At 44.4% G+C, this 23432-nt stretch overlaps 2 protein-coding genes across 2 annotated transcripts; both read left to right on the top strand.

The window, feature by feature from the left end:
* The first annotated feature begins 7440 nt into the window (after nt 1-7440).
* Nucleotides 7441-15375, top strand: vdac1 (voltage-dependent anion channel 1). The gene is made up of 9 exons (XM_068600650.1): nt 7441-7515; nt 9255-9324; nt 10684-10733; nt 11024-11176; nt 11313-11365; nt 11996-12223; nt 12800-12950; nt 13971-14028; nt 14281-15375. The coding sequence occupies exons 2-9, from the start codon at nt 9258-9260 to the stop codon at nt 14370-14372; spliced, it is 852 nt and encodes a 283-aa protein (XP_068456751.1). The 5' UTR covers nt 7441-7515; nt 9255-9257; the 3' UTR covers nt 14373-15375.
* Nucleotides 15376-16911: 1536 nt separating this feature from the next.
* On the top strand, nt 16912-22656 carry cunh5orf15 (chromosome unknown C5orf15 homolog). Its single transcript, XM_068601347.1, has 3 exons — nt 16912-17044; nt 18902-20094; nt 21167-22656. Exons 1-3 carry the CDS (start codon nt 16924-16926, stop codon nt 21299-21301), a joined length of 1449 nt encoding a protein of 482 aa, XP_068457448.1. The 5' UTR covers nt 16912-16923; the 3' UTR covers nt 21302-22656.
* Nucleotides 22657-23432: the final 776 nt, after the last annotated feature.

Raw genomic sequence — 23432 nt, 5'->3', positions numbered from 1 at the left:
ATTTGCTCGGCTGCTCCCCCCCGCCTGCGTCTCGGGGCCTTTTCCATACAGTAGAAGGCACAAGGCGCACGGAGATACCACACCGCCCTTCACCTGCTTTGATGTCGGCGAGGCACCCGAGGTGTTGATTACAGGGTCCTGTATTCAGTACACACACCGGTGCAGCGAGGCGGGGTGCGGCGGCGCGGCGCGGCGGTTTGATAAGTTGGTGGTAAAAAGTGCTGGCAGGACCGCAGCTTACACATTGTATCACAAACACACACTTTGCCTCTAATATCGCCTTCACTTGTGGACTCTTTTGTGCGTCTGGTCGCCAACACTTTCATCCAAAGGGCCTTGAACGACCACGGGTACTTCCCAGGCCTCGCCGCCGCCGCCCCCGCCCCGCCCCGCCCAGAGCAGAGCTCTGTCATTACTTCACCGGGGGGTTTTGTCGTTAAAGGTGCCATCTTTAAAGGTGACTACAAAGCCACAGACTGTCAGCGGCTCACTTTAACTCCAACGTCTGCGAGTGAAGTCCACATTTAGTCGAGAACCGAGGCTGTGAAGTCGAGATGAAAGAAATTCTACCTGTATGTTTTGGTGATTTTATGATGTTTTTTTATTATTATTTTATTTTAGTAAAGTTGTGTTGATATTTAATTGGTGGGGTGCAGATCCTGTCCAGGTGTGCGATTGAATGAACACAACCCACAATTGGCTAACTCCTCCCCGTCTAGACGCTAACGTGCAGTAAGGTGTCGTCAAACTTCCTGTAAACTCAAAAACAAGCGGCCATGTTGGACATCGAGCTCTCTGCAAAGCAATGAAGCGTGTGCACTGGTATTTTAGTTAGCTGTTAGCTTCTGTCTGTTAGCTGTTATATGTTAGCTAGCTGTTATCTGTTTTCCGTTATCTATTAGTCGTTAGCTGCTGTCTGTTAGCTGTTGTATGTTAACATACAACAGCTAACAGACAGCAGCTAAGAGATAATTATCTGTTAGCTGTTGTCTGTTAGCTGTTATTTGTTAGCTGTGAGCTGCTGTATGTTAGCTGTTTTATGTTAGCCGTACGCTGCTGTCTGTTAGCTGAAATCTGTTAGCTGCTATTTCTTAGCTGTTATCAGTTAGCTTCTGTCTGTTAGCTGTTATATGTTAGCTGCTGTCTGTTAGCTGTAAGCTGCTGTATGTTAGCTGTTATCTGTTATCTGCTGTCTGCTGTCTGCTATCTGTTATCTGCTATCTGCTGTCTGTTAGCTGCTATCTGTTATCTGCTATCTGCTGTCTGTTAGCTGCTATCTGTTATCTGCTATCTGCTGTCTGTTAGCTGCTATCTGTTATCTGCTATCTGCTGTCTGTTAGCTGCTATCTGTTATCTGCTATCTGCTGTCTGTTAGCTGCTATCTGTTATCTGTTAGCCAAACACACCGTAGACAAACACTAAAAGTGAGTCGTGTGAGTGAGGAGTCAGCAGGCGGTCAATAAAACTGTCAATAAAAGGTGATTTTGGAGAAAGTGCAACCATTAAAAGGTCCTTGAGCGTGCAGCCGTAAAAAAAAAACATTGTGCAGAATCTGCGAGTAGCACGTGGACGGACTCAGAGGTGCAGGTTCACATAAACGGACACGCATGCTCCTCCTATAGCGGAGACAGTAGGAACAATAAGAACAAGACAATAAGAATGATGAGTGCATGTTGCACCACACTGAAACGCTGTGGGTTCAGAGCCGCCATGCGCAGCACCCGAAAGACAATCAGTGCGCTGCGCCCTGTTGGGCAACGCTTGCGACACCACCTCCGTTTCCACAGAGCGAGGCGGCAGGTGTCTGCTCGAGCGGCACGGCGGCCATTATCGCCTCATCTCTGCTCGGAGGCACATACCCAGAAAACGGCTGCTAACCAGCCGACGCCACGTTTCCTTGGACGCCATGAATGAGAGATAGAGATCGCTGCATCTGCTGCGTACAACAAGCGCTTCCTCACACACACACACACAGACACACACACACACACACACATGGTGAGAGTGAGTCACTCCTCCGACCACAGTTGGGCCCTTGACATTTTCTCATGCCTCCAATCTGTTTCTACCAAAGTTCAGACAGGAAGGACGGGGTCTCTCGCTTTCCTCGGTCGCGTCGGCCGCTCGTCAACAGAGACGTTGATCAAAAACAAACAAAACGCGTATGAATGTTTACGTGGCTACGAGTCAGAAAACCCGCAAACGGCAAACTGCCTGTTTCCAACTCGTGTGCCACTTTTTTAAAAGGGTGAACCTTTTGGAATTGAGCAATCTGACTTTAGGCCTCGTGGTAGAGAACAAGGCCCGCCCCCCCGATGCCTCTCTGACCAATGAGAAGAGGAGGAGACACCGAAAAAGCCAACAGACCTTTATTGTTCAGGCGACCACACGTTCGCTTTGTTTCTGTCCCGAGACATGACATCACCACGTTGTGGTTGGTTATTTATGCAGAGAGGGATCAGAACATTAACTGTCAACTTTGTTTTGATACACAAATTACAGTAAACAATGAAGAACTGTGTGTGTGTGCTTTAAATAATCTAATCCTTTCATGTTAAAGCCTTTGTTGAATCTCACAATTTGCACTGTAAATTGTAATAAATTGGCTTTACTTGAAAAAAGTGAAATTTCTCAAAAGTAAAGTAGCTCAATCATTTTAAGTTCTTAAAGCGGAAAAAACTGAGTTCAGGCAACTCCTGTGATTGCAGTAAATATTAGTATCGTTAATGCAAAAGGATTGCTTGGATTAACTAGGAAATTTTAATTCAGACAACTTAAGGATTTGAGTGAAGTTAACTTAAAATCATTAACCGAGTAAAGGAGACAGTAAACAGTCACTTCACACAACTTAAAGATCGGAGTTGTATTAAATAAGCACAAGTCCAAACGTTCACATTACGAGGATTTAATCCGGAGCGACACAAATCTCTTGATGAAAACCAAACATCTTGTTGCAGTTTTCGTGTTGAGACGTTTGAAGCCAAACGACCCAGCGAGTGACTTCATGTGATGCGTTTCTGGAGCCGTCGTCCCTTCTTTTCACCGCCCGGCGTCCAACATGTGAGCGAGTGGAAACTTTCACCATCAAACCTTCCTGCAAAAAAAACAAACAACCCTTCTGAACGTTGCGTTTGAGGGTTTCGGCTCGTTTGACCGCAGGAGCATCAAGTGATTTACGCCCGGCCTGGACCCGGTCCTGGACCCGGTCCTGGACTCTCCGGAGGGGAAGAAGCCGCTGACTCACCCGAGAGGCTTCGGGATGGACGGATGAAGGAGAGGTGGAGGAGTTTGGACCCTGCGTGAACCGCCGGATTAAAAAAAGAGAGATGACATACTGCCTTATTTATCCACATGCTGCATATTACGGCATCTGTTTACAATTTGTCTTATTTATCCAAGTTTTTTCTTCTTTGCTGATGCTCGGCTCCGGGTTGATTAACATTTTTTTTTTATTTTTTATGTTTGTTGTCTTCTGGTTTGATTGGCACTCAGCGGCGGCCGTTTGAAGTCAGCGTCGGCTTTGAAGCTCGGGGGGGCGGATGAAAGCGGGAGCATCCAGATACGACTGGAGGAGAAATCTAGAAATGAATTGTGGCGACCGGCGGGCGACGAACCCATTGCTGCCGGTTGATGAAATGTTGCTTAAGATGCAGCGATGCAGCGACATGCAGCAAACATACAAGACGGAAACTTCTAAATACTCGTCAGGGAATAAGTTAAATGTGTTTGTTTGATGGAGACAAGATGTCGGCGGAGGAGAGAGTCTCTTCCCGCCCGTCATGAGACGCATCCTTTTATTTAGGAGCTGGATGATGATGATTTATGTAATGAATCTGTTTCCCATCATGGAGGCCTTCAGCGTGCATATAGTTTGAAAATATTAGATTTACAAAACTGAAAATAAGTTTGAAATAAAGCCAGTCGGCACCGTTTGAAGAAGTAACACTTTTTTTTTCTTTTTTCCAGATTTTATTGTCGAAGGTGAACGTAACTCAGGAAAAGTCACTGGAGCTCAGTGACAGGAGAAATGCACTAATCCGTATTTAATATTCAATGTACTTAAATAAATAAATAAGCACATGTTCAATATGAAATCCTCCCGGCAAAAAAGAGAAAAAAAAAGTTTGGCTTTGACTTTTCTTTCCAAGTTAATCTTATAAAGTGAATGTTTTGCATGTTAATCCTGATCCATAAAGAACGCAAATGTTCCTGAGCAGAATGTGTTGCTCTGGAACGAGATGGATTGGAAACACTACACACACACACACACACACACACACACACACACACACACACACACACACACACACACACACACAGACACACACACACACACAGACACACACACACACACACACACACACACACACACACAAAAACTTTGCTGTGGCCTCAGTGTGCAGGGAAAATTAGTTAATGACAATATATATATTTATACACACAAATTTAAATATATTATATATATAATAGAAGGCAACACAATGTTGTGTACATTGTGTTGTTTTCTACAGCTTGAATACATTTTGTGAACACGATTCAATAAACTTTATCAGATTGCATTCAGATACATTTTCAAACATGTTTTGTTGCAGTATCATTTTGAGCTTTTCCGATGATGAAATGTTCATTTTTCTTTTTCTTTGAATCTGTAATTTATAAAGATAAATAAAGCCTTTAAAAAAATAATTAGATTATCTGATCAGTTTTTCTTCCTCATGAAAAGTTTGTGCTTTTGGAGATAAAATCTTTTTTAAATGAGTTTCTTTGTTTAAAGGTTTGCAAACTGGCTCCGCCCACAAATCAACAGGAAGAGGGTGAACAGTGAGAGGATGACGTGTTTGTTGTGTTGCTGTAACAGTTCATACATGACACCGTGGACACGAGGTTGAACAGAAACGAGATCCTCTGTCTGCAGCGTCTCACTGACACGAGAGCACAGTTACCCACAATGCCCCCTGGCGGCCAAAGGCAGGAACTGCATGCGCTGGATCAGATAGATGGATGGATGGATGGATGGATGGATGGATAGATGGATGGATGGATGGATGGATGGATAGATAGATACTTTATTTATTTAAATTTATATTAGACTTTATATTATTAGTTAAGTTTAGTTAGTCACAGCAAGCAACTTACACACAAGACACAAAAAGTACACAATTATTATTATTTTTTTGTACTAATTTAGGTAATTTAACAATAACGAAAGTGCAAAAATACAAAAGTGTGTGCAGTGCACATGAAGAGTGCATCAGTGTTTCTATAATAAAGTCTTATAGCAGGAATGCTCTCCTGTATCCTTGTGCCAGCGAGCTGATGAGTGACAGGACAGAAGAAATGACATGAAAGGAGCAGCTCAGACAGAGTTTTGGGGTGAAGGAGGTGCTCGTTCTGCAGCTGTGTGCCCGTTGCAGAGGAAGCGCCTGAAGCTTTTGGCAGCGTTGCCTTCGCTCAACCACACCGCCGCGTTTCTGAGAAATCCTGCACACAAAGTTACACAGAACGTCTCACAGCCATCGCTCTGCAGACGCAAAGCTGCTTTAAAGACACTTTACTTCTGACAATCTGAGTGGAGTGTAAAATAAAGTGTGTCCATAAAAAAATACATTTATTTAAATGTAATTCTAAAGGAAATATTGAGATGTGGTGTTCATGTACATCTCTATCAGTATAAATATCTTGAGGTAGTTGTCAGATCATTAGCATGTAAATAAATATGAATCAGAATGTGTAAACGTCTGTAAATGCATTCGTATTATTAACTAAATGTACTTTAAGATTGTTGTATTTATGTACATTTTAAACATATTTAGTGAAATCAGTTTATCTCATTTTGAGCTTTTTTTTCATATAATGAATGATCAAATGTTAATTTGTATTTTTTATAAATTAATTTCTTAATTAGGGAAATAATATAGCCCATTTTATTCTTGTTATAATTCATATTATAATATTATAAGTCATATTTCGTTATGTTATACTATATTATTGCAGTTGCATTGACTTGTCAGCAGTGTTTTCATGCTTAAAGCTGCTGGAGAAGAAATTATTTTTATACTCTACTTTCCACACTTTTGGGTTTTAAAATGTAATAATAATATCACAATGAATAAATGGAGTAACTACACTTTAAACTATTGGTCTGGGAATTAAACAGTAACTTTTTAAGTACACGTAATGGAGCAAAAATTACACATTTTATGAAAAAACCTGAGTATAGAGCCTCTAAAACTGTGTTAGAGTGAAGAACAGTACATGAAGTCACATCATTATTCATTCTTTATGGGATCACATTAAATCAGTTGTTCACTGAAAATCCATCTTATATAAATATATCATCACGTGGTGTAAAATGGCCTCAAAGAGTGATGAAAACCCACAAATCAAGTGGGTAAAAAAATAGTTGAAAAGCATCGCAGCAGTCTGATGAGATGACTTTCATAGTGACAGCAGAGGTCACTCTACTAATCCTCAGATGTGACGTAACGTCACAGCTGTTCCGGGGCCGTTTGTATGAAACCGCTCGAGGCGGAGAGGTCCGCAATGAAGGTGCGGTAAACTGATCTCTGGTCAGCTGTTAATGGGAGTGTTTCTCTCCTTCTTTTTTTTATCCCTGGGATGTTGCGGGAGGCGTTGCGTGCTAGATGGCGTAAACTGCGCATGCGTGAAGATACGGCGCAGACACCAGAGAGAGAGAGTGGTGTGAAAGAGCGAGATGATTCCCTTTTCGCTATCTCCGTTTTCGGGTGTCACACGGCAGAGGAGTAAAGGGAGACTTCTAGTACTCCTATTTTCGTTATTGTCTCTTTAACTGATAAAAACATTTTGTAAATAAAATTTTCTGGTGCCAATAAATGTCTTAAGTTACAATACTCATTCTGGAGAATGACACGTTTTATTTATCATGATACAGGATTGTATGTTTTATGTATTAACATGTCTTTTGCATTTTAAAGCAGCAGCTCGTCGAGGTGGGAGGGATCTTTTTTTTGCCGTGGCTACTTTTGATAGGATTGGGCAACCCTGCAAACTTTTCATACTTTATAAACTGATTTTATATGTTGTTTGAGAAATAGCCTTCTGCAAACCAAATAAAGCTGTCAAGTGTAGTAAATATAATGAGAAAAAAGTGCAATATTACCTCTGAAATTAAGTGTTAAGTAGTAGTAGTAGTATATATAAATATATATATATATACACACACACACACACACACACACACACACACACACACACACACACACACACACACACACACACACACACACACACACATGACCAATTGTAGTACTTTGTTACTTTACAATACTAATTCAGCGTTAGACTATGCCTCCAATACTGAAATGCTGAAATCCGGTGGTAACCATCTTGCCGATTGATTTGAATGTTGTATCTTTGACGATGACGCCTACGTGACCAGTAACGTACCGGAGTGACGCCGCGCCACCTCCCTCCTCTCTCCGCCCTTTGTGCAGTTGACAAGCCCCTTCTCCACCAGGACAGGACCACACAGAGGTACGTTACGAGTCTCCTACTGATACACAACACAACTGAAGGTGTTTTTATTACTCCACTGTGCGTTCACCGCCACCAGCCGGAGAATTGTTATTATTTTTACCCAGAATAAATCGGATGAGAGGGACAGAGAGAGAGATGCTAGGCCTGCTGCTTAGCTAGCTGCGGTTAGCTTGGTGCTAATGTCTGTGCGGTCATTTGACAGAACAGCACTTATTTCATCCGGCTGGAATGACAGAAACTTAGCTAACTCACGGTTTTACCCGTTTGACACGACCTGTCAAACCTGCCGTCACGTGAGGCCTCTGGAGACACGTGCCCGCTGTCCACCTTGATAGCTAGCTTAATGCTAATCTGTGGTCAAGCCAGGAGGGCAGGGAGATGCTGCGTTCACTGCCGTCACTGTCTCCTGTAACCTCTGTGTCTCTGCAGTATTCACCATTAATATATAATACATAAAGAGAGGGGGAAGGTTTTCGTGTTCACAAACGAGACTACTGGGTGCAGCTGAGGTGGTGCTGAAGGGCAGGAATGTAGCTTAAATGAATGCTAGCCTCCTCATACTGTGGGATGTGTGCCCTCTTGCTTATGTAAAATAGGTTGGAGTGATGGCTCCATAAAGATGTAGATCCCCTCCACCCAGAGTCAGCCCAGTACCCCTAAAGTAGCAAGAGCTGTCTGGGTCCTTGTCCAACGTCCTCTGCAGCCTCTGCCATTTCTGCCTGTGGTCCACTTCCTGTCCAAGTGCTGCTTTTTACGACCACCCGCAATGAGAAGGTTTCAGGGGGGCAGGATGAGGGATAGAGGGGGAGGGGGTCCAGAGCCGGACGTGTGTGTGTGTGTGTGTGTGTGTGTGTGTGTGTGTGTGTGTGTGTGTGTGTGTGTGTGTGTGTGTCGTGTCAGAGCCGATGTGTTGCAGAGAAACATCTGTGGCCCAAACGTGCACATGGAGGCAGAAAAGCGTTAGTCGTGTCACAACTGAAGATTAGAGAAAATGAGAAGATTCTCATAACAAAACTGATTCGGGTGACTTTTTTAACTTCATGTGTTCCTGCCAGACTTCCTCATATGTTTTTTTTTTGTTGCCTTATAATCATATTGAATAACATTAATGTAATGATTAACCCCGTTGCTTCATACAACGTAAATGTAAATTGGATTTGTATTCAAGTGGTAACCTCGTGGAACTCCTGTTCCATCTTATGTCGATACGCACATGTATGCAGCTGTTTTGTCGTTGAAAAAATGCAACCCACATGAGTTTAATGACACACAATGATGAAATAGACATGTATTGCGCAACAGGCTGGCAGGACAAAGGGCTTCCCTCACACACCACAGGGTTGGCACACAGTCTGTTGCTCTCATTGTCCTTTCTAGACGTGGCTGCTTCTCCTTCTTCGTCCACTTTGAAACAATATCAGCTTTCACTTTAAATGCATTAAAAGATATTAACGACGTCTGCCAACATGTGACACCAGCGTTGGTACGAGCTGTCTCTTTTCATATCCACCGGTGACCTCCGGCGGGCCCCGCCTCTTTTCAGCAGCACTTCACATCTGATCCGTCAGTGTGGTTGCTGTGTCTTTCCCTCTGCTGTGTGAAGCTGATCCAAACAGACACACACACACACACACACACACACACACACACACACACACACACACACAGTGGACAGCAGGGATGTCATGTTTTCAGTCACATCCTATATCGTCCTCTTTTTACTTTTCTCTTCACAGATAATGGCGGTACCTCCCACCTACGTTGACCTTGGAAAGTCTGCCAGAGATGTTTTTACCAAGGGATACGGTAAGCAGTGAGCAACCGACCACACTGGCGTATCTCATCCCACCTGCTCGGCAGTAATGTGACGAGGAGAAAGGAGGCGGAGCCTACGATAACGGTTGTGAGATGATTCGGCGATTCGCACATATGTGACATAACGGTCCTCTTTGGATCATCATGACATGAAACGCACCTCTGAAATAGAAAACTTTACTTTCAGAATCCAGAAATTGGACTTTCTCCTATGTATTGAATGCATAAAGGAGAAATACATCTACGGATAATATTTAATGGAGTCTTAAGCCACTTTTTAACACAGTGAGCAGCAGCTTGCAGCTTTAAACGGATGACAAACTATTACAACTATTCGTGCAACTACCCGTGATGTGTACAATCTCTGGACTGCACATTTTCCTCTGGCATCATGAAGGTTATGGAGACCGTTGGCAGCCTTTAGTGTTGTGACTATGCTTTAATCTGTAAATAATATAACAATATTAAAACGGGAGGCTTTTTATCCGTTCTTCATTTGAAGTTTCTCTATCTTGATAGCAGACTTGTTGCTAGTTTTATCCCCACATTATTCTTATAATATCTTTTTTTATTGACTTTGTTATCACTCTTCACGTTGTATCTGATATTGAGCTTGGAGCAATCAAGGACATGTCCTGCAAGACCAGTTTGCTGCCGTTAAAAGCTCCACGCCCGCTGAACGTGTGTGCGTACGTGGGTGTGTGTGCAGTACACACAGCTCTGCCGAGGGTGACTGAATGAAGTTCATGTCTTGGAAATTCCCGGCCGTTGCCGCAGGCCGCTTCATACACACCGTGAGGGCTGGTTCTTGCGTCGCTGCACCTGTTTTTTTAAGGCAGCGTCAGTAATTCCTCACCGTGAGGTTTTCACTGCAGGCCAGCGGTGCTCACGTGGGACCAAAAATGAGTCCGTCAGCGTTCACAGAAACGTCTCTGCTTTGGATGAGGACGGACGGGGCTGAATTAGTTCAAGCGAGGCGGAAGCCGGGACGTACTCGGCCACAAAAAGTGCACGAACGTGGCGATCCCCGGGTCATGTGACGTGCAGTTAAATCAATGGATGCTGGCCCGGGGGCTCTCGGCTCCGTTAAACCTTTCTAGCTATTATTCATAACTGACGGCCCGAACGCTCTCACAGAATCTATGCCAAATCAATACCCACTCTCAGTAAGTGCTATATAAATAACTTTAAATGCACTCTGGAGGCTGATAAAAAGGCTATTTCACAGACACCTGGCAATGACTTGATTTAAGGGATTTTAAAATAGCTTAAGGGATTCTTTAAATGTCTATTAATAGGATTAGAATACAACATTTTGATCTTGTATTTTTTTTAAACCCTCCACTTCAGGCTTTGGGGTCATCAAGCTGGACTTGAAGACAAAGTCAGAGAATGGACTGGTAAGTCGTCGCCCGTCATTATCAGATTATCAGATTATCGGCGCTGCAGCTGTCCTATCATCGCTTAAGAGTCTCCTGCTGATAATTACCCGGCTGCTTATCTGATCTCCTCAACTAAACATCTCCAGGACTCCTGAGTTCATACAAGTAGTAGATGTTTAATGCAGACGTGATGTTCATAGGACTACATTTCTGTCTTTAATCCTAAATATTTAGCTCAAAGACCTGATTTTAACAGGCACTGCACCCGGCGGTCCGACTCTAATTCCCTACAATGTTGTCCTCTGCAGGAGTTCACCAGCACAGGTTCCGCCAACACCGAGACCAGCAAGGTCGCCGGGTCCCTGGAGACCAAGTACAAGTGGGCGGAGCACGGACTGACCTTCACCGAGAAGTGGAACACCGACAACACCCTCGGGACCGAGATCACCATCGAAGACCAGGTCGGTGATGCGCTGCTGGTCAAGGGGATCTCAAATGTGTATTAAAATGTGGACATTTATTGCTAAAGTTGATCCGTTTAATCAAATTCAATCGTTATTTATCGTGATGTATATATCTTGCTCGTCTATTCCACAGTTGACTAAGGGGCTCAAGCTGACGTTTGACTCCTCCTTCTCGCCAAACACCGGGTAAGAAGAGCTCAATGAGAACCAAGAACCTTTCTTCATGCGCTGCTGGAGCTGCCGTAAATGAGTTTAAACAATTCATTTTAAAAATAGATGGAAAGCAAACATGTAAGCTACCTGGATACTAGGAATACGTTGCGTCTCGACTTCCAATTCAGCACTTTGTGGCTACATGCTAGCTATTGCTTGATAGAAACAATATTCAGCCGACACACAGTAACCTATCGCGCGTCACGCTGGCTGGCTAGCTGGCTGGCTAGCTGGCTGGCTAGGTGGCTAGTTAGCTAGCTGGCTGGCTAGGTGGCTAGATATTTTGCTAATTCCACTATGATTTTGCGATACACCTGTTGCAGGAAAACTAACCAAATGGAATTTTAATTGGCCTGCACTCTTAAAAAGTTAAAGTGTTACATTTCTCACATTTAGTGGCTGGCTAGTTAGCAAGCTAGCATGCTATGAGCAAACTCAAGGCAACGGGTGCTCTCCAGTTACAGCCCAGTACGGCGAAACATTCAACGCTTAAGCTACAATAGTTGCTCAACAGCCGAGTAGCTAACATTAGCTAGCTCGCTACGTCACAACCTCGGCCCTCTGATCGCTAACGTCCTCGCCTCTCCCCTCGTTTCCCGCCAGCAAGAAGAGCGGCAAGGTCAAGACGGGCTACAAGTGCGACCACATCAACCTCGGCTGCGACGTCAACTACGACATCAACGGCACAGCCGTGCACGGCGCCGGCGTGGTCGGCTACGAGGGCTGGCTCGCCGGCTACCAGATGACCTTCGAGGCCGGGAGGAACCGGATCACCCAGAGCAACTTCGCCGTCGGCTTCAAGACGGACGAGTTTCAGCTCCACACGAACGTGTAAGACGACGCACATGAAGTATTTCTCATGCACCTAGACACCGTTTTTAAAACCACCATGAAATGCATGTTGGCGTGTTTTGGTGTCCGGTACTTGAACTTAAGTCATGGGCTTAAAGTTTTAGCTGTAAGTGAAACTACTGATTCCAGACATCTGACCTCGACTGGACAGAAGAAGCCTTTGTTGTTTCCTCCCGTCCTTGTCTGGGGGACTAACCTGTCGCCCATTTGGCGTCCTGCCGGTGCACGCCAAAGTTATTTTTACACCCAGGTGATGGGATTTACTTTACTGGAAGTGGAAGTGGAGGGAGGGAGTGTTGGCAGGCAGAGTGAGGTGGCGTCGCACCACGTGAGCGCCGGGGCGCCGGGTTAGTCCTGTTTCCTGCTGCGCCCCCCCAGGCCGAGCCCGTCTGCCTCGGTCTGCAGCTGACGTGTTCATGAGGCCAGACGGAGGGTCAAGCCTTCACCAGACGTGCACGTGACACATTATTTATTCACGCAAAACTATAACTTATCCGTTCGAGAGAGGGGGAAATGAATATTACTTTAAAAGCTTTACATTTTTCTGTCCTTCAGAAACGACGGCACTGAGTTCGGGGGCTCCATCTACCAGAAGGTCAACGACCAGCTGGAGACGGCCGTCAACCTGGCCTGGACCGCCGGGAACAGCAACACCCGCTTTGGCATCGCTGCCAAGTACCAGATTGATGCCGACGCATCCTTCTCTGTGAGTAGAGGGGAAGCTGTAGTAGTAGTAGTAGTAGTAGTAGGGTTAAGCATCTTGCTCAAGGACACAACAACAGGGACTAGCGAAGCCGGGGCTCGAACCACTGATCTCCTATTTGAAAGACGGACATGCTAACCACTGAGCCACAGTCGCCCACTAGTAGTAGTAGTAGTAGTAGTAGTAGTAGGAGGACTACTAGTAGAAGTAGTGGGACTAGTAGTAGAACTACTAGTTGAAGTAGTAGTAGGACTAGTCGAAGTGGTAAGACTAGTAGTACGAGTAGGACTACAGATAGTAGGACTAGTAGTCGCAGTATAATGACTACCACTAGTAGTAGTATGTTGACTACCACCAGTAGTATGACTAGTAGTATTAATAGTAGTACTACTAGTACCAGTAGTATGACTAGTGGTGGTAGTAGTAGTAGTCATCGCTGTCATAGTAGGACTACTAGTAGTCGTAGTAGAGGTATAAGTCACTTCATTGATCCCTATTGAGAAGCGTCTGTGTTTAAACTCCTCTCCTTCCATGAGGACAACATAGTGCAGCTTCTTAAAGCACAGAGGCAGAGTAGTGATAGTAGGACTACTACTATTACTACTAGTACAACTAGTAGTAATAGTAGGAGTACTACTGTGTCTTTACAGGAAGCACCTCGTCTGCGTTGCTCTGTTCAGTCCGTTCTCTGCTGCGTGTCCCGTCTGCAGCTGAGAGCTTCTGGATGCACGTCCATGTTGTGAAAACATCTCTTGTTTGGGCTGAGAGAAGCCTCATCGATGCCAACGAGGAGTCAACCACATTAGTCCTTAAATCCCCCTCAGCTGAGCCAATTAGTGTGTGTGTTAGTGTAATTACGTGTGTTTTCCTGCTCTGATTATTAACATGTTGGCTCTCTGATGAGGGACGTGATGTGTTTTTATGGTTGGCTCTTTTTTTTTGGGAAGGTTTAGATTTAGTTAGCATTTAGCTCTTTAGCCTCTTGTTCTGTGTGTGTGATCTTCATCTTCGGTTCTCACACAGGCCAAGGTGAACAACTCCAGCCTCGTGGGCCTCGGATACACTCAGACTCTGAAGCCAGGTGAGATCGTACATGCAGCGCAATATTTCAACATTCTTCTATTTATTAAGATCACAATATGAACCAGAAATAATACCTCTTAATCAGGTATTTTAAAAGCAGTGGATTAAGATGTGTATGTGAATTCTATAATTTAACTTGTGTATATAAAAGTAAATGTGAGACTCGCTATTGCTGGCTCGTTTTTTCATCATTTTTATGCACTTTACGTCCACTAAACTGGTCTGGGACCCGGTGTGTTTGTGTCGGCAGGCATCAAGCTGACGCTCTCCGCTCTCCTCGACGGCAAGAACATCAACGCCGGCGGCCACAAGCTCGGCCTCGGCCTCGAGTTCCAGGCGTAAGAGGGCGAAGGGCGACGTCGTCCCCTTCCAGTCTCTCTCTCCCCCCACCACCACCACCACCACCACCCGGCACACACCAACAAAAAGTTCCAAACCCTTAATTGATTAGCTCGCCCTCACAAACCCCGCCCCCTCTTGTGTCCCCTAGACATGCTACAGCTGGAGCCGAGACAGGTCACCTATTCGAGCCACCACTTTTTATTTTTTCAAAAAGGACCACGTTAAAGGGAACAAATAATGTTTTGAAACTAAAAGCGTTGAGTTCTGAACAAATCAAGTTTTTACCCACAAAAACCCACAAAAAAAAATAGGAATCATGTTGCCCTCACTATTTATCTTCTCACTACAGTCGTGTGCAAATGCTTTAATTTTTTTGGGAGAGTTACAGCTTTTTTCCCCCCCTGATGTGGATGAAAGGGAAAGGGGGCAGTTAAGCGTGGAGTTGAGTAGTTTCACCACCAGGTGGTGCTGTTGCAGAGCGGCGTTAAAGCACTCCTTCGCTCAAACAGCTCTCACTTCTGCACCTGCGCAGCTGTGTGTGTCTGTGTTTGATGTGTATTATGCAGCGGGGAAGGGTTTAGTTGTCCCTGAAGTTAGCGGCTGTCATTAGCTCAAAGAGACACTACAACCCCCAATGTGGACATTCTGTGTTTTTTTCGTCTCACTTTTATTTTTTGTCTGTTGTGCATTTGATGTGAAAAAAAAGTCTTTTGTTACATATAGTAAAACAAATTATTTTATGGACAGTCTCGCATAGTTTATTCCACCTGTGGAGACCTTGTCGGCTCCCCCTGGTGGAGCGGAGGCCATCGTGCACACAGTTACAGTTACACTCCTCTGGACCAGAGTTACAGCACTTGTTTGATTACGGGACGAGGAAAAATAATAAATACAGCGAACGGGAAACAGCAGTCTTCCACAACTGGTTACTGGAATCATGCTTAGTGTTTTCAACAGTATTGTCAATCCCTGAATTAAATAAAGAAAACATCTTGAACCAGTTTGATTTGTTTTTTTGCTCTTTTTGTCACATAATTAACTATTAATTCATCTTTAAGTTACTATTTGATCAGGTAGGATGGCCGTTTGCGACAGCTGAAGATAATTTAGAACGCAGATTACACAGTCAGATTTTATTTTGATTGTCTCTCGGCTCATGGTTTATTTTTAATTCGCAATAATTGTTCTACATTTTTGTCACTTATTATGTCATCTTGTCTTTGAATCATTTTGTCTGTAAAATATCAAATAGTGAAAAAGGCTCCACACATGAATTCAGGTCCCAAAGTGACTGTTTCAATAAATAAATTCCATTAAAAGAGATTTACAAACACATGATATACTTTTTTTTCTTGCTAAATTAAATTAATTAGTTGATTTAATGGGAGTAAGAACCTTTAAACACCTCTGAAGATGTTTAAGAATCTGTGGTTAGAAAAACCCAATGATGAACTTTAGATTTTTTGCATATTTGGTGTTAACAGCCGTTAATATTCTGTGACTATTTAAGAGCCAGATGCATAACACACAACTTACCGGATACATTTACATACAAAGAGTACCAAGGCATCGTAAACAGTTGAAGATGTCCACCAGCAGGATAAAGTGAGCTTGAATATCACCATTAGTAATTAATAAATCGAATCAGGCACTAGAGTTAACGCGGCTGTCTCCTTCTTAAACGAGGGCGACCTGTATCAGCAGGTTTATAAGGTTTCACGTCGGCCATTTTAACACATCTTACAGCAAGCAACGGTGTAAGTGATAGTATGAATTATGGCCCTTTAGTCACAGCCGCTCCACAGCGGATATTATATACTTTATTCATCCCCAGAGGGGAATTTTATTGTTGCAGCAGCAAACAACAGTTACATAGAAGACATTTAAGAAAATTAAATAATAAAAGTGCAAAGTATATGAAGTGTGTAACTATAGTTTATACAATAAAAGCGGTGCTAGGGATATTGATGTTGATTCAATTGACCGAGGATCTGGCCAGAGGTGATTTATTATACAGTTTCATAGCTGTTAATCTGGCTTTAACCAGTTCCGTACCATTCAAGATACTTTTACAGTCTTATACACAGATAACAGTCAGTTACTCCGTACAATGAAACATATATTTTACTCGGTCCTCCTCCCACACAGAATTACAATGAACTTATGGTAAAAATTTGAAATAAAAATAAAGTATTAAGAACAAAAAAAACATTGCTATGAATGCTAATAGTGTATGAAAATATAACAAATAAGCCACAACAATATAAACAAGTATACAACGTATGTGGAGGTCCCAACTTAAAATACGTTGTATACTTGTTTTTGTAATTCTGTTGTTTATAGCAAAATATGTGTGTTTCACAGCAAAATATGTGTGTTTCACGCAAATATGTGTGTTGCACAACATTACAAGAAACTGTCACTAATTGCATCAGAGTCGGGCCACATGCATCGACTTAGTCATGACACCCATACACGGATTCGCGCATGCGCACACATCCTTGTATGTGGCCATGTGAAACCACGCCCCTTCAGTTGCTCGCGCATCAACATGGCGACGTGCAGGAAGATGGGGCGAAGCAGGAGAAACGTTTGCGCTCTGTCGCTGGTTCTTTGCCTCCAAATGTTGACCAGCGGCTGCCTGTCGGCGCCAGTGAACAACACGGAGAAAGGTATGTTGTACCTGAAGTACACGAGATGACGTATGTTTAAAAAAAAGAAAGAAACCGACGTCTGATAGCTTGTTTGCTAGTACGATGCTAGCAGCCACGGTGTCAGATGACAGCTTGTCCCGGAAGTCTTAAAATAGTATTTATTTATTTATATTATATATATTTTTAATCGAGTCTTTATGAAACTATTATAGTACAGTTTAACAAAGTAAGTTCCTGAATGTATGGTGTTTTTATTTTATTTTTTTTAAGTGAAATGCAACTACACAGTAAGTGACGTGACCCGTTCCTTGGGGTCAAAGGTTAAAGGGACTACTTTGTGATGGCCCCCGGGGGGGAACTCCTCAGCAAGCGTTGATTTGTGGTGCACAGACGTGGTGATGTGGTCCAGATGTCCTCGTCATATATCTGAGCTGATAATTAACCCCCCTGTCAGCTTATTAAAGGGGAAAACTAACGTTTGAAGCCCACCATCAAGAGGAACTGGGACCACGGCAAAGTGATCAATGGCCGCTTCTGTGTTGCATAAGTGGACTTTGATTGATTGTAGTGTTTTTCTTGGCTGGAATCTGTTGAGATAAGGCCGGTGATAGGGTAATCCTTTGTTCTTTATGAGTATATGTTTTGGGGGCGGCTGTCATGTTGCAGTATTTGTGTTTTCGAAGGGTAGAGTGTTTCTGTCTCTCTACAAGACTGTGCCACGCCATCGTTCTCGTCACGTTGCCTCAAACAGCTCATCTCTGCATGTGTTATTGTGACAAAGAAGCGCCGATGCAACACGAATTTGCACAGACAGTTGGGAAGCAAAGAAATGTCCGTGAATGGACAATTTCCTCGTGAAATTGTCACACATAAGCGCTGGGATTCGTCACGCGAGCCTGAAATCACACCAGCATCCGACCGCAACATTAATCGGCTTCGCAATTCATCCTTGGAAGCATCGCAAGTTGCATATCGGCTCATGAAATCTGGTCGAGACGTGTCATTTAATGCTCTGCGCTCGTCTCACGATCTTGGGCGTTGTTCGTGCATCAGAAAAATCGGAAAAAAGTACTTTTTGTACGAAGACGGTTTAAGTGTTTCCCAGGTGCTCGGTCTCAGAGGCTGACTTTCCTCCATGTTGTTGGAAGCCTGGAACGGTTCGCCGCCACAAAGATCTCCTGTTCCGGGATTTATTTATGCCGGCCGTGGCTCCTGTGTATGAATAGTTTCTTTCTTCTCCTTCTCCTCTCGCCCTTTTTTTCTCCCGAAGCAACGCCCCTTAGTCACACCGGATGAAATGATGTCGACAAAACTTGCTGCTTTTAAAAGGACGTCATTGATTCAGGAAGGCACGAGTTCTGCTCTCATTTGAAAGGTGCAGTCGGACACCGTCAAGAATATACTGTCTATGGTACTGCAGCTGTTATGAACGGGTTGGAAACGCATTGACGTCTACTCAAACTCCTGTTAAAAGATCTGTCAGTCTCAGTGTAATGAGTTGTTAAAGGCGGTGAATTACAGCAAATTACATAGTGGGCCGTCAAAGGCTTTAGGATGTAGTGTGATATGCAATAATCACGAGATAAAGGGCACGTTTTTCACACAATCGCACTCAAAACAAGCCGGAGGGTTAATAACTGCCTCGCCGCGGTGACGTGGTGTGGTTGTGGTGTTACGTTGTCTGTTGTTTCTTGTGATATCAGTGTGTCACTTCACATGAAAATGTTCTAAATAGATTTTGGACTCATTGCACATTATATGAGCCGGGAGGCTTTGTAAGTGTTCGGTAGAATACACATTCTGTTCGCATGCAAATGTTTCTTCAACCTAATAATACGTATCGTTCTTGCATTGCTGTTCCCTCTCACCCGGCAGCCAAGATCGGTCAAGATGTGGTTGTCGCGCCTAATGGTGTCACTTCGACCACCGTGGACAAGAATGCAGGCGACACAAAGCTGCCGCCGCCGTCTCCGCAGAATTCTGCGACTTCAACGAAGCCTCTGACACCTGTAACATCGGCGGCCGCCGCCGCCGCAACGGGAGGACAGGCCCCTCTGGACAACGCCACGACCGCCGCTGTGGAACCCGGAACGACTAAAGGAAAGGATCCCGTCACCATCATCGAAGAGTCTAAAACCGCACCACAGCAGGGACCGGACGACACCGGGGACGCAAAGGTAGGGGACGCAAAGGTAGGGGACGCAAAGGCAGGGGACGCAAAGGCAGGGGACGCAAAGGCAGGGGACGCAAAGGCAGGGGACGCAAAGGCAGGGGACGCAAAGGCAGGGGACGCAAAGGCAGGGGACGCAAAGGCAGGGGACGCAAAGGCAGGGGACGCAAAGGCAGGGGACGCAAAGGCAGGGGACGCAAAGGCAGGGGACACGCCGCCGGGGGTCACAAAGTCAGGGGACGCGACGGCAGGGGACGCGACGGCAGGGGACGCGACGGCAGGGGACGCAAAGACAGGGGACGCGAAGACAGGGGACGCGAAGGCAGGGGACACGACGGAAGGGGATGCAAAGCCAGCGGACGAGGGGGACGCCGTCCCACCGGGCGCCGCCGATGCAACAGAAGAACGCGCTGCATCGGATGCCCCCGCGGCTTCGACTCCAGAGGTTCCCGTCACCTCCGCCGACGTCCCCGAAACGTCCGGACCTGTGACGAAGGAGCTCGAGGCGCCCGTCTCCGAGTCCAAACCCTCCGCCGCTCTGAACCCGTCCCCGGCGGAGGACGTCGACCTCGAGCCGCTGCAGACCACGGAGGGGGGACCCGTCGGGCCTCGCCTCGAACTGGACGGTTACGACGACGAGGACGAGGACGACGAGTCCTACGTGGACGACAACAACGGCAACAACTACGGCAACATCATCAACAACAACAACAACAACGACGACGAGGACAACAACGTCAAAGACCAGAGCGCGAGCCGGTTGCAGCCGGAGGACGTCCGCTTTAAGGGAGCGGACAGCTACAACACGGAGGACGAGGACTCGCACTTCTTCTTCCATCTGGTCATCCTGGCCTTCCTGGTGGCCATCGTCTACATCACCTACCACAACAAGAGGAAGGTGAGTGAGATTACACATTAAGTTACATTTGTTTAGAATAAGAATCGAGCATTTTAATATTCCGGAGCCTGAGAGCTCACCTTTTCGTCCATGCACTGGATGTTTTTAAATGTATTTAAGTAAGATAAATGTATAAATAACCATCACACAGTCCTATAAAGCACTGCGTGCTCTCTGAAACTTGTACAGATACAGTGATCTTGTCTTTTTGTCCTGAATTACACTCTGAATGAGGCAAAAATGAAGTTTTTTTTCCTTCATCTAGGAAATCTATTTGATGTTTATTGTGTGAAAGTTGATCAGTGTTCGTCCTCAAATGTCAAGACTCTTAAAGTTCACACAAGATGTTGGGTTTACCGTCACGGCGAGGTTAAAGGAACCAGAAAATGTACGTCATCACACGGAGCATCAAGACAGTGGAGGAGCGTTCATATTAAATATTATGCTGACCTCCACGTTAATATGGACTTTACGGCAAAAAAAAAAAAAAGTACAGATTCCAATTATGTCGTCTTTCATCTTTTTTTCCGCTCGCATGTCCAGAAATAATTCCACTTGATCAGCACTCGTACGTCCAGCGAATACCACCATCTATTCCTCGAATTGTGTCTGGATGACGAGTGCTTGCAGTTGTACTTTCGGCTGATTAGGAGTCAGTTTGAGCGTCTCCTGAGCAGTAGAGTCGTGTTTCCATCTAGAATTGTAAAGCTTTTCGTCATTAAATGCCGCTAACATTAGCGCCTCGTCGGAGGGAAGCCATTTTCTTTTGAATTCCCTGCTGTTCACACCAACACAGGAAGGAATAAAGCCCCGCCTCTCGCTTGATCCGATTGGCTGCCTTGGCTGAGCGTGACGTTGATGAGCCGTGCGACGTTAAAAAGTTGATAATATTTTAACTTTTAAAGGCGCCGAAAAACTGCAAAAAAACCTGTGCAAGGCGGCATTTAAAAGGCTTGACAGGCGAACCCGAGGAAAACAACGGTTTTGCTCATGACGCAAGTTTTTTTTTGCGAGTCTGGTGTGATCGGCCCCTAATGCGATCCCTCTCCTCCTCCTCCTCCTCTTCCTCCAGATCTTCCTCCTGGCTCAGAGTCGGCGCTGGAAGGACGGCCTGTGCTCCCGCAACACGGTGGAGTACCACCGGCTGGACCAGAACGTCAACGACGCCATGCCGTCCCTCAAGATGACGCGGGACTACGTCTTCTGAAGGACGGACGCTTCCTCTTCGTGTCTTTGGGGATAGAACTCTGTTCCTTCAGGACTTTTCTGATTTATTTTAACTTTTCATCTTGTTTTTCCTATTTGTGTTGTGTTATATGTTTGTTCCTCCTCTCTAAATGACACCTTGGGATGTAATATTTTGGTTTATTCGGGGTTTCTATATTTGTCTTTGAGCCTTATGATCCTCACACACACCCGGTTTGGTTCTTTCTCCGGCGTTCTGTCTGGATATGTTCAAAACTCGCTCTGGCAATGAGAAGAACGCGGGTCAGAATATGATGCTTCATGTGAAGCACTTGATTATTTCCCCCCCCATGAGATTAATCCTCCGCAGTCAGCCAAGATGACACAAAGCATTTTATTATATTTTTAAAGCACTGTATTGTATCATGTTTGTATGCGAACAAAGCTAGAAATGTTGCAGAATCTGATACATATATGTATATATACATGTGTATACACGTGTATATATACATGTGTATACACATACATGTGTGCAGTCGTTCCAGAATCTGTCCTCCGCTCGTGTAGAAATGGTCCATTCGTCATAGATCTTATACAGTAAGAAGTAAAACACTGTAAACTATTAAAAAAAACATTTCTGTAAATACGCACGCGTTCAAAATATACTTTCCGTTTAATTTAAAGTGAAATCGATAAAAGAAAGAAATCACACAAATTCAAACTGTAGTTAAAATATATTTTTTACCCGTTTCCTGTCGCACCGCTGCAATAAAAGTGTATAATAATAATTTAATTTTACATTCCACGAGGGAAGTAAAATGTTAACGTGTTAGGACGTTAAGCCGCACATTGAGTCCATGTGCTTGAGCCATTTTAGATGAGTACTCGTTCAGGTACTAATATACAATGTTTTCATATTTTTGTTGTACTTTCTGCCCAGATTTCGCTATGCAGAGATCCTGGGGCCGGCCCCCCTTTCTTTTTTTCTTTATCTTTTTCTTTATGGCTTCGGTGAAGTCTCCATCGAATCGTTTGCGTTCTTTGTGACAAAAAGGCGACTCTCACAGAAGCGTCACTTCCTGTCAGCGTGACATTAGCTGGACTCGCATCCACCCGTCTGTCTGCCGTCTCATGCCTTCAACCACACGAGTCCACATATATTTTGTCGTTAATCTCTCGTGGCCTTCTGCCAGTTGTCTTTCAGCTGTCTCGTCTGTATGTAAGAGGTCCGCAGTGAGCGAGTGAGATTTATGGTATGATTTGCACTGTGCAAAGGGGAGGAGCCTAAAGAGGACGGATCAACCCTGCTCTCTCAATCAACAGTTGAAAACTTTCTTTTGTTTTTGTCAATAAATAAAGCACAACTTGTGTACAGAGTCCCACTTGTCTCTCTCAGTCTTTCTATGATGATCAACTCTTTCATGTTTCGACCTTCTCCGGTGATTCATCTAAGATTCTCTTCTGTTCAGATCGAGAGTATTTCACCTTTGATTGGACGATGAAACGCGCTGCTGATGATGATGATGTCAGACGTCTGTTGAACCTGTGAGAAACTTTAAAATGTCCACTGGAACCGGATCAGCAGCAGACTTTAAGTCCCGGGACGGTGAGAAGGTGCAGTACGTGACCTCACCACCAGGAGGCAGTGCACACACACTAATATCTCAACCGGTGCGTCTGCTCTGTGTCCTCTAACAAACTCAATGGTCCCGCTGTGTGTGTGTGTGTGTGTGTGCGCGTGTGTGTGTGTGTGTGTGTGACAAGAAGTGACTTCACGTCAAAATGTTGCAAAATATTTTGCCTGTTGAGTTTCAACAGCTTTTCCCTCCAAAATAAATGAATAAACATGTCGCCATAATAATTATTAAAAAAAAAGGGAATTTGAGTCGAGACTTAAAGTCTCCGCAGCGGCTTTTGAAAAGAAGTTTTTCCAGCTTCTGAAATGTTCAATCCTTCAGGTGAGCTTTCACGTTTTTATTGTTTTAATTAATAGTTAAAACTCGCTTTTATTTTTATTTGACCGACGCTGAAAAAAATAGCTAAAAAAATGTAAAATGGATGGTAAGCAAGTATGAACTCAACATGGAATTAATTATAATCCAACACACACACATTAAATTTAACTGTTTACACACCTTTCAGAGCCTCTAAAT

Source organism: Clinocottus analis, unplaced genomic scaffold, assembly GCF_023055335.1.
Source record: "Clinocottus analis isolate CAN_PGR_092001 unplaced genomic scaffold, fCliAna1.0.p SCAF_5, whole genome shotgun sequence".
Taxonomy (NCBI): Eukaryota; Metazoa; Chordata; class Actinopteri; order Perciformes; family Cottidae; genus Clinocottus; species Clinocottus analis.
The sequence above is the reverse complement of the archived record's forward strand: the minus strand, read 5'-3'. Positions and strand labels throughout refer to the sequence as shown.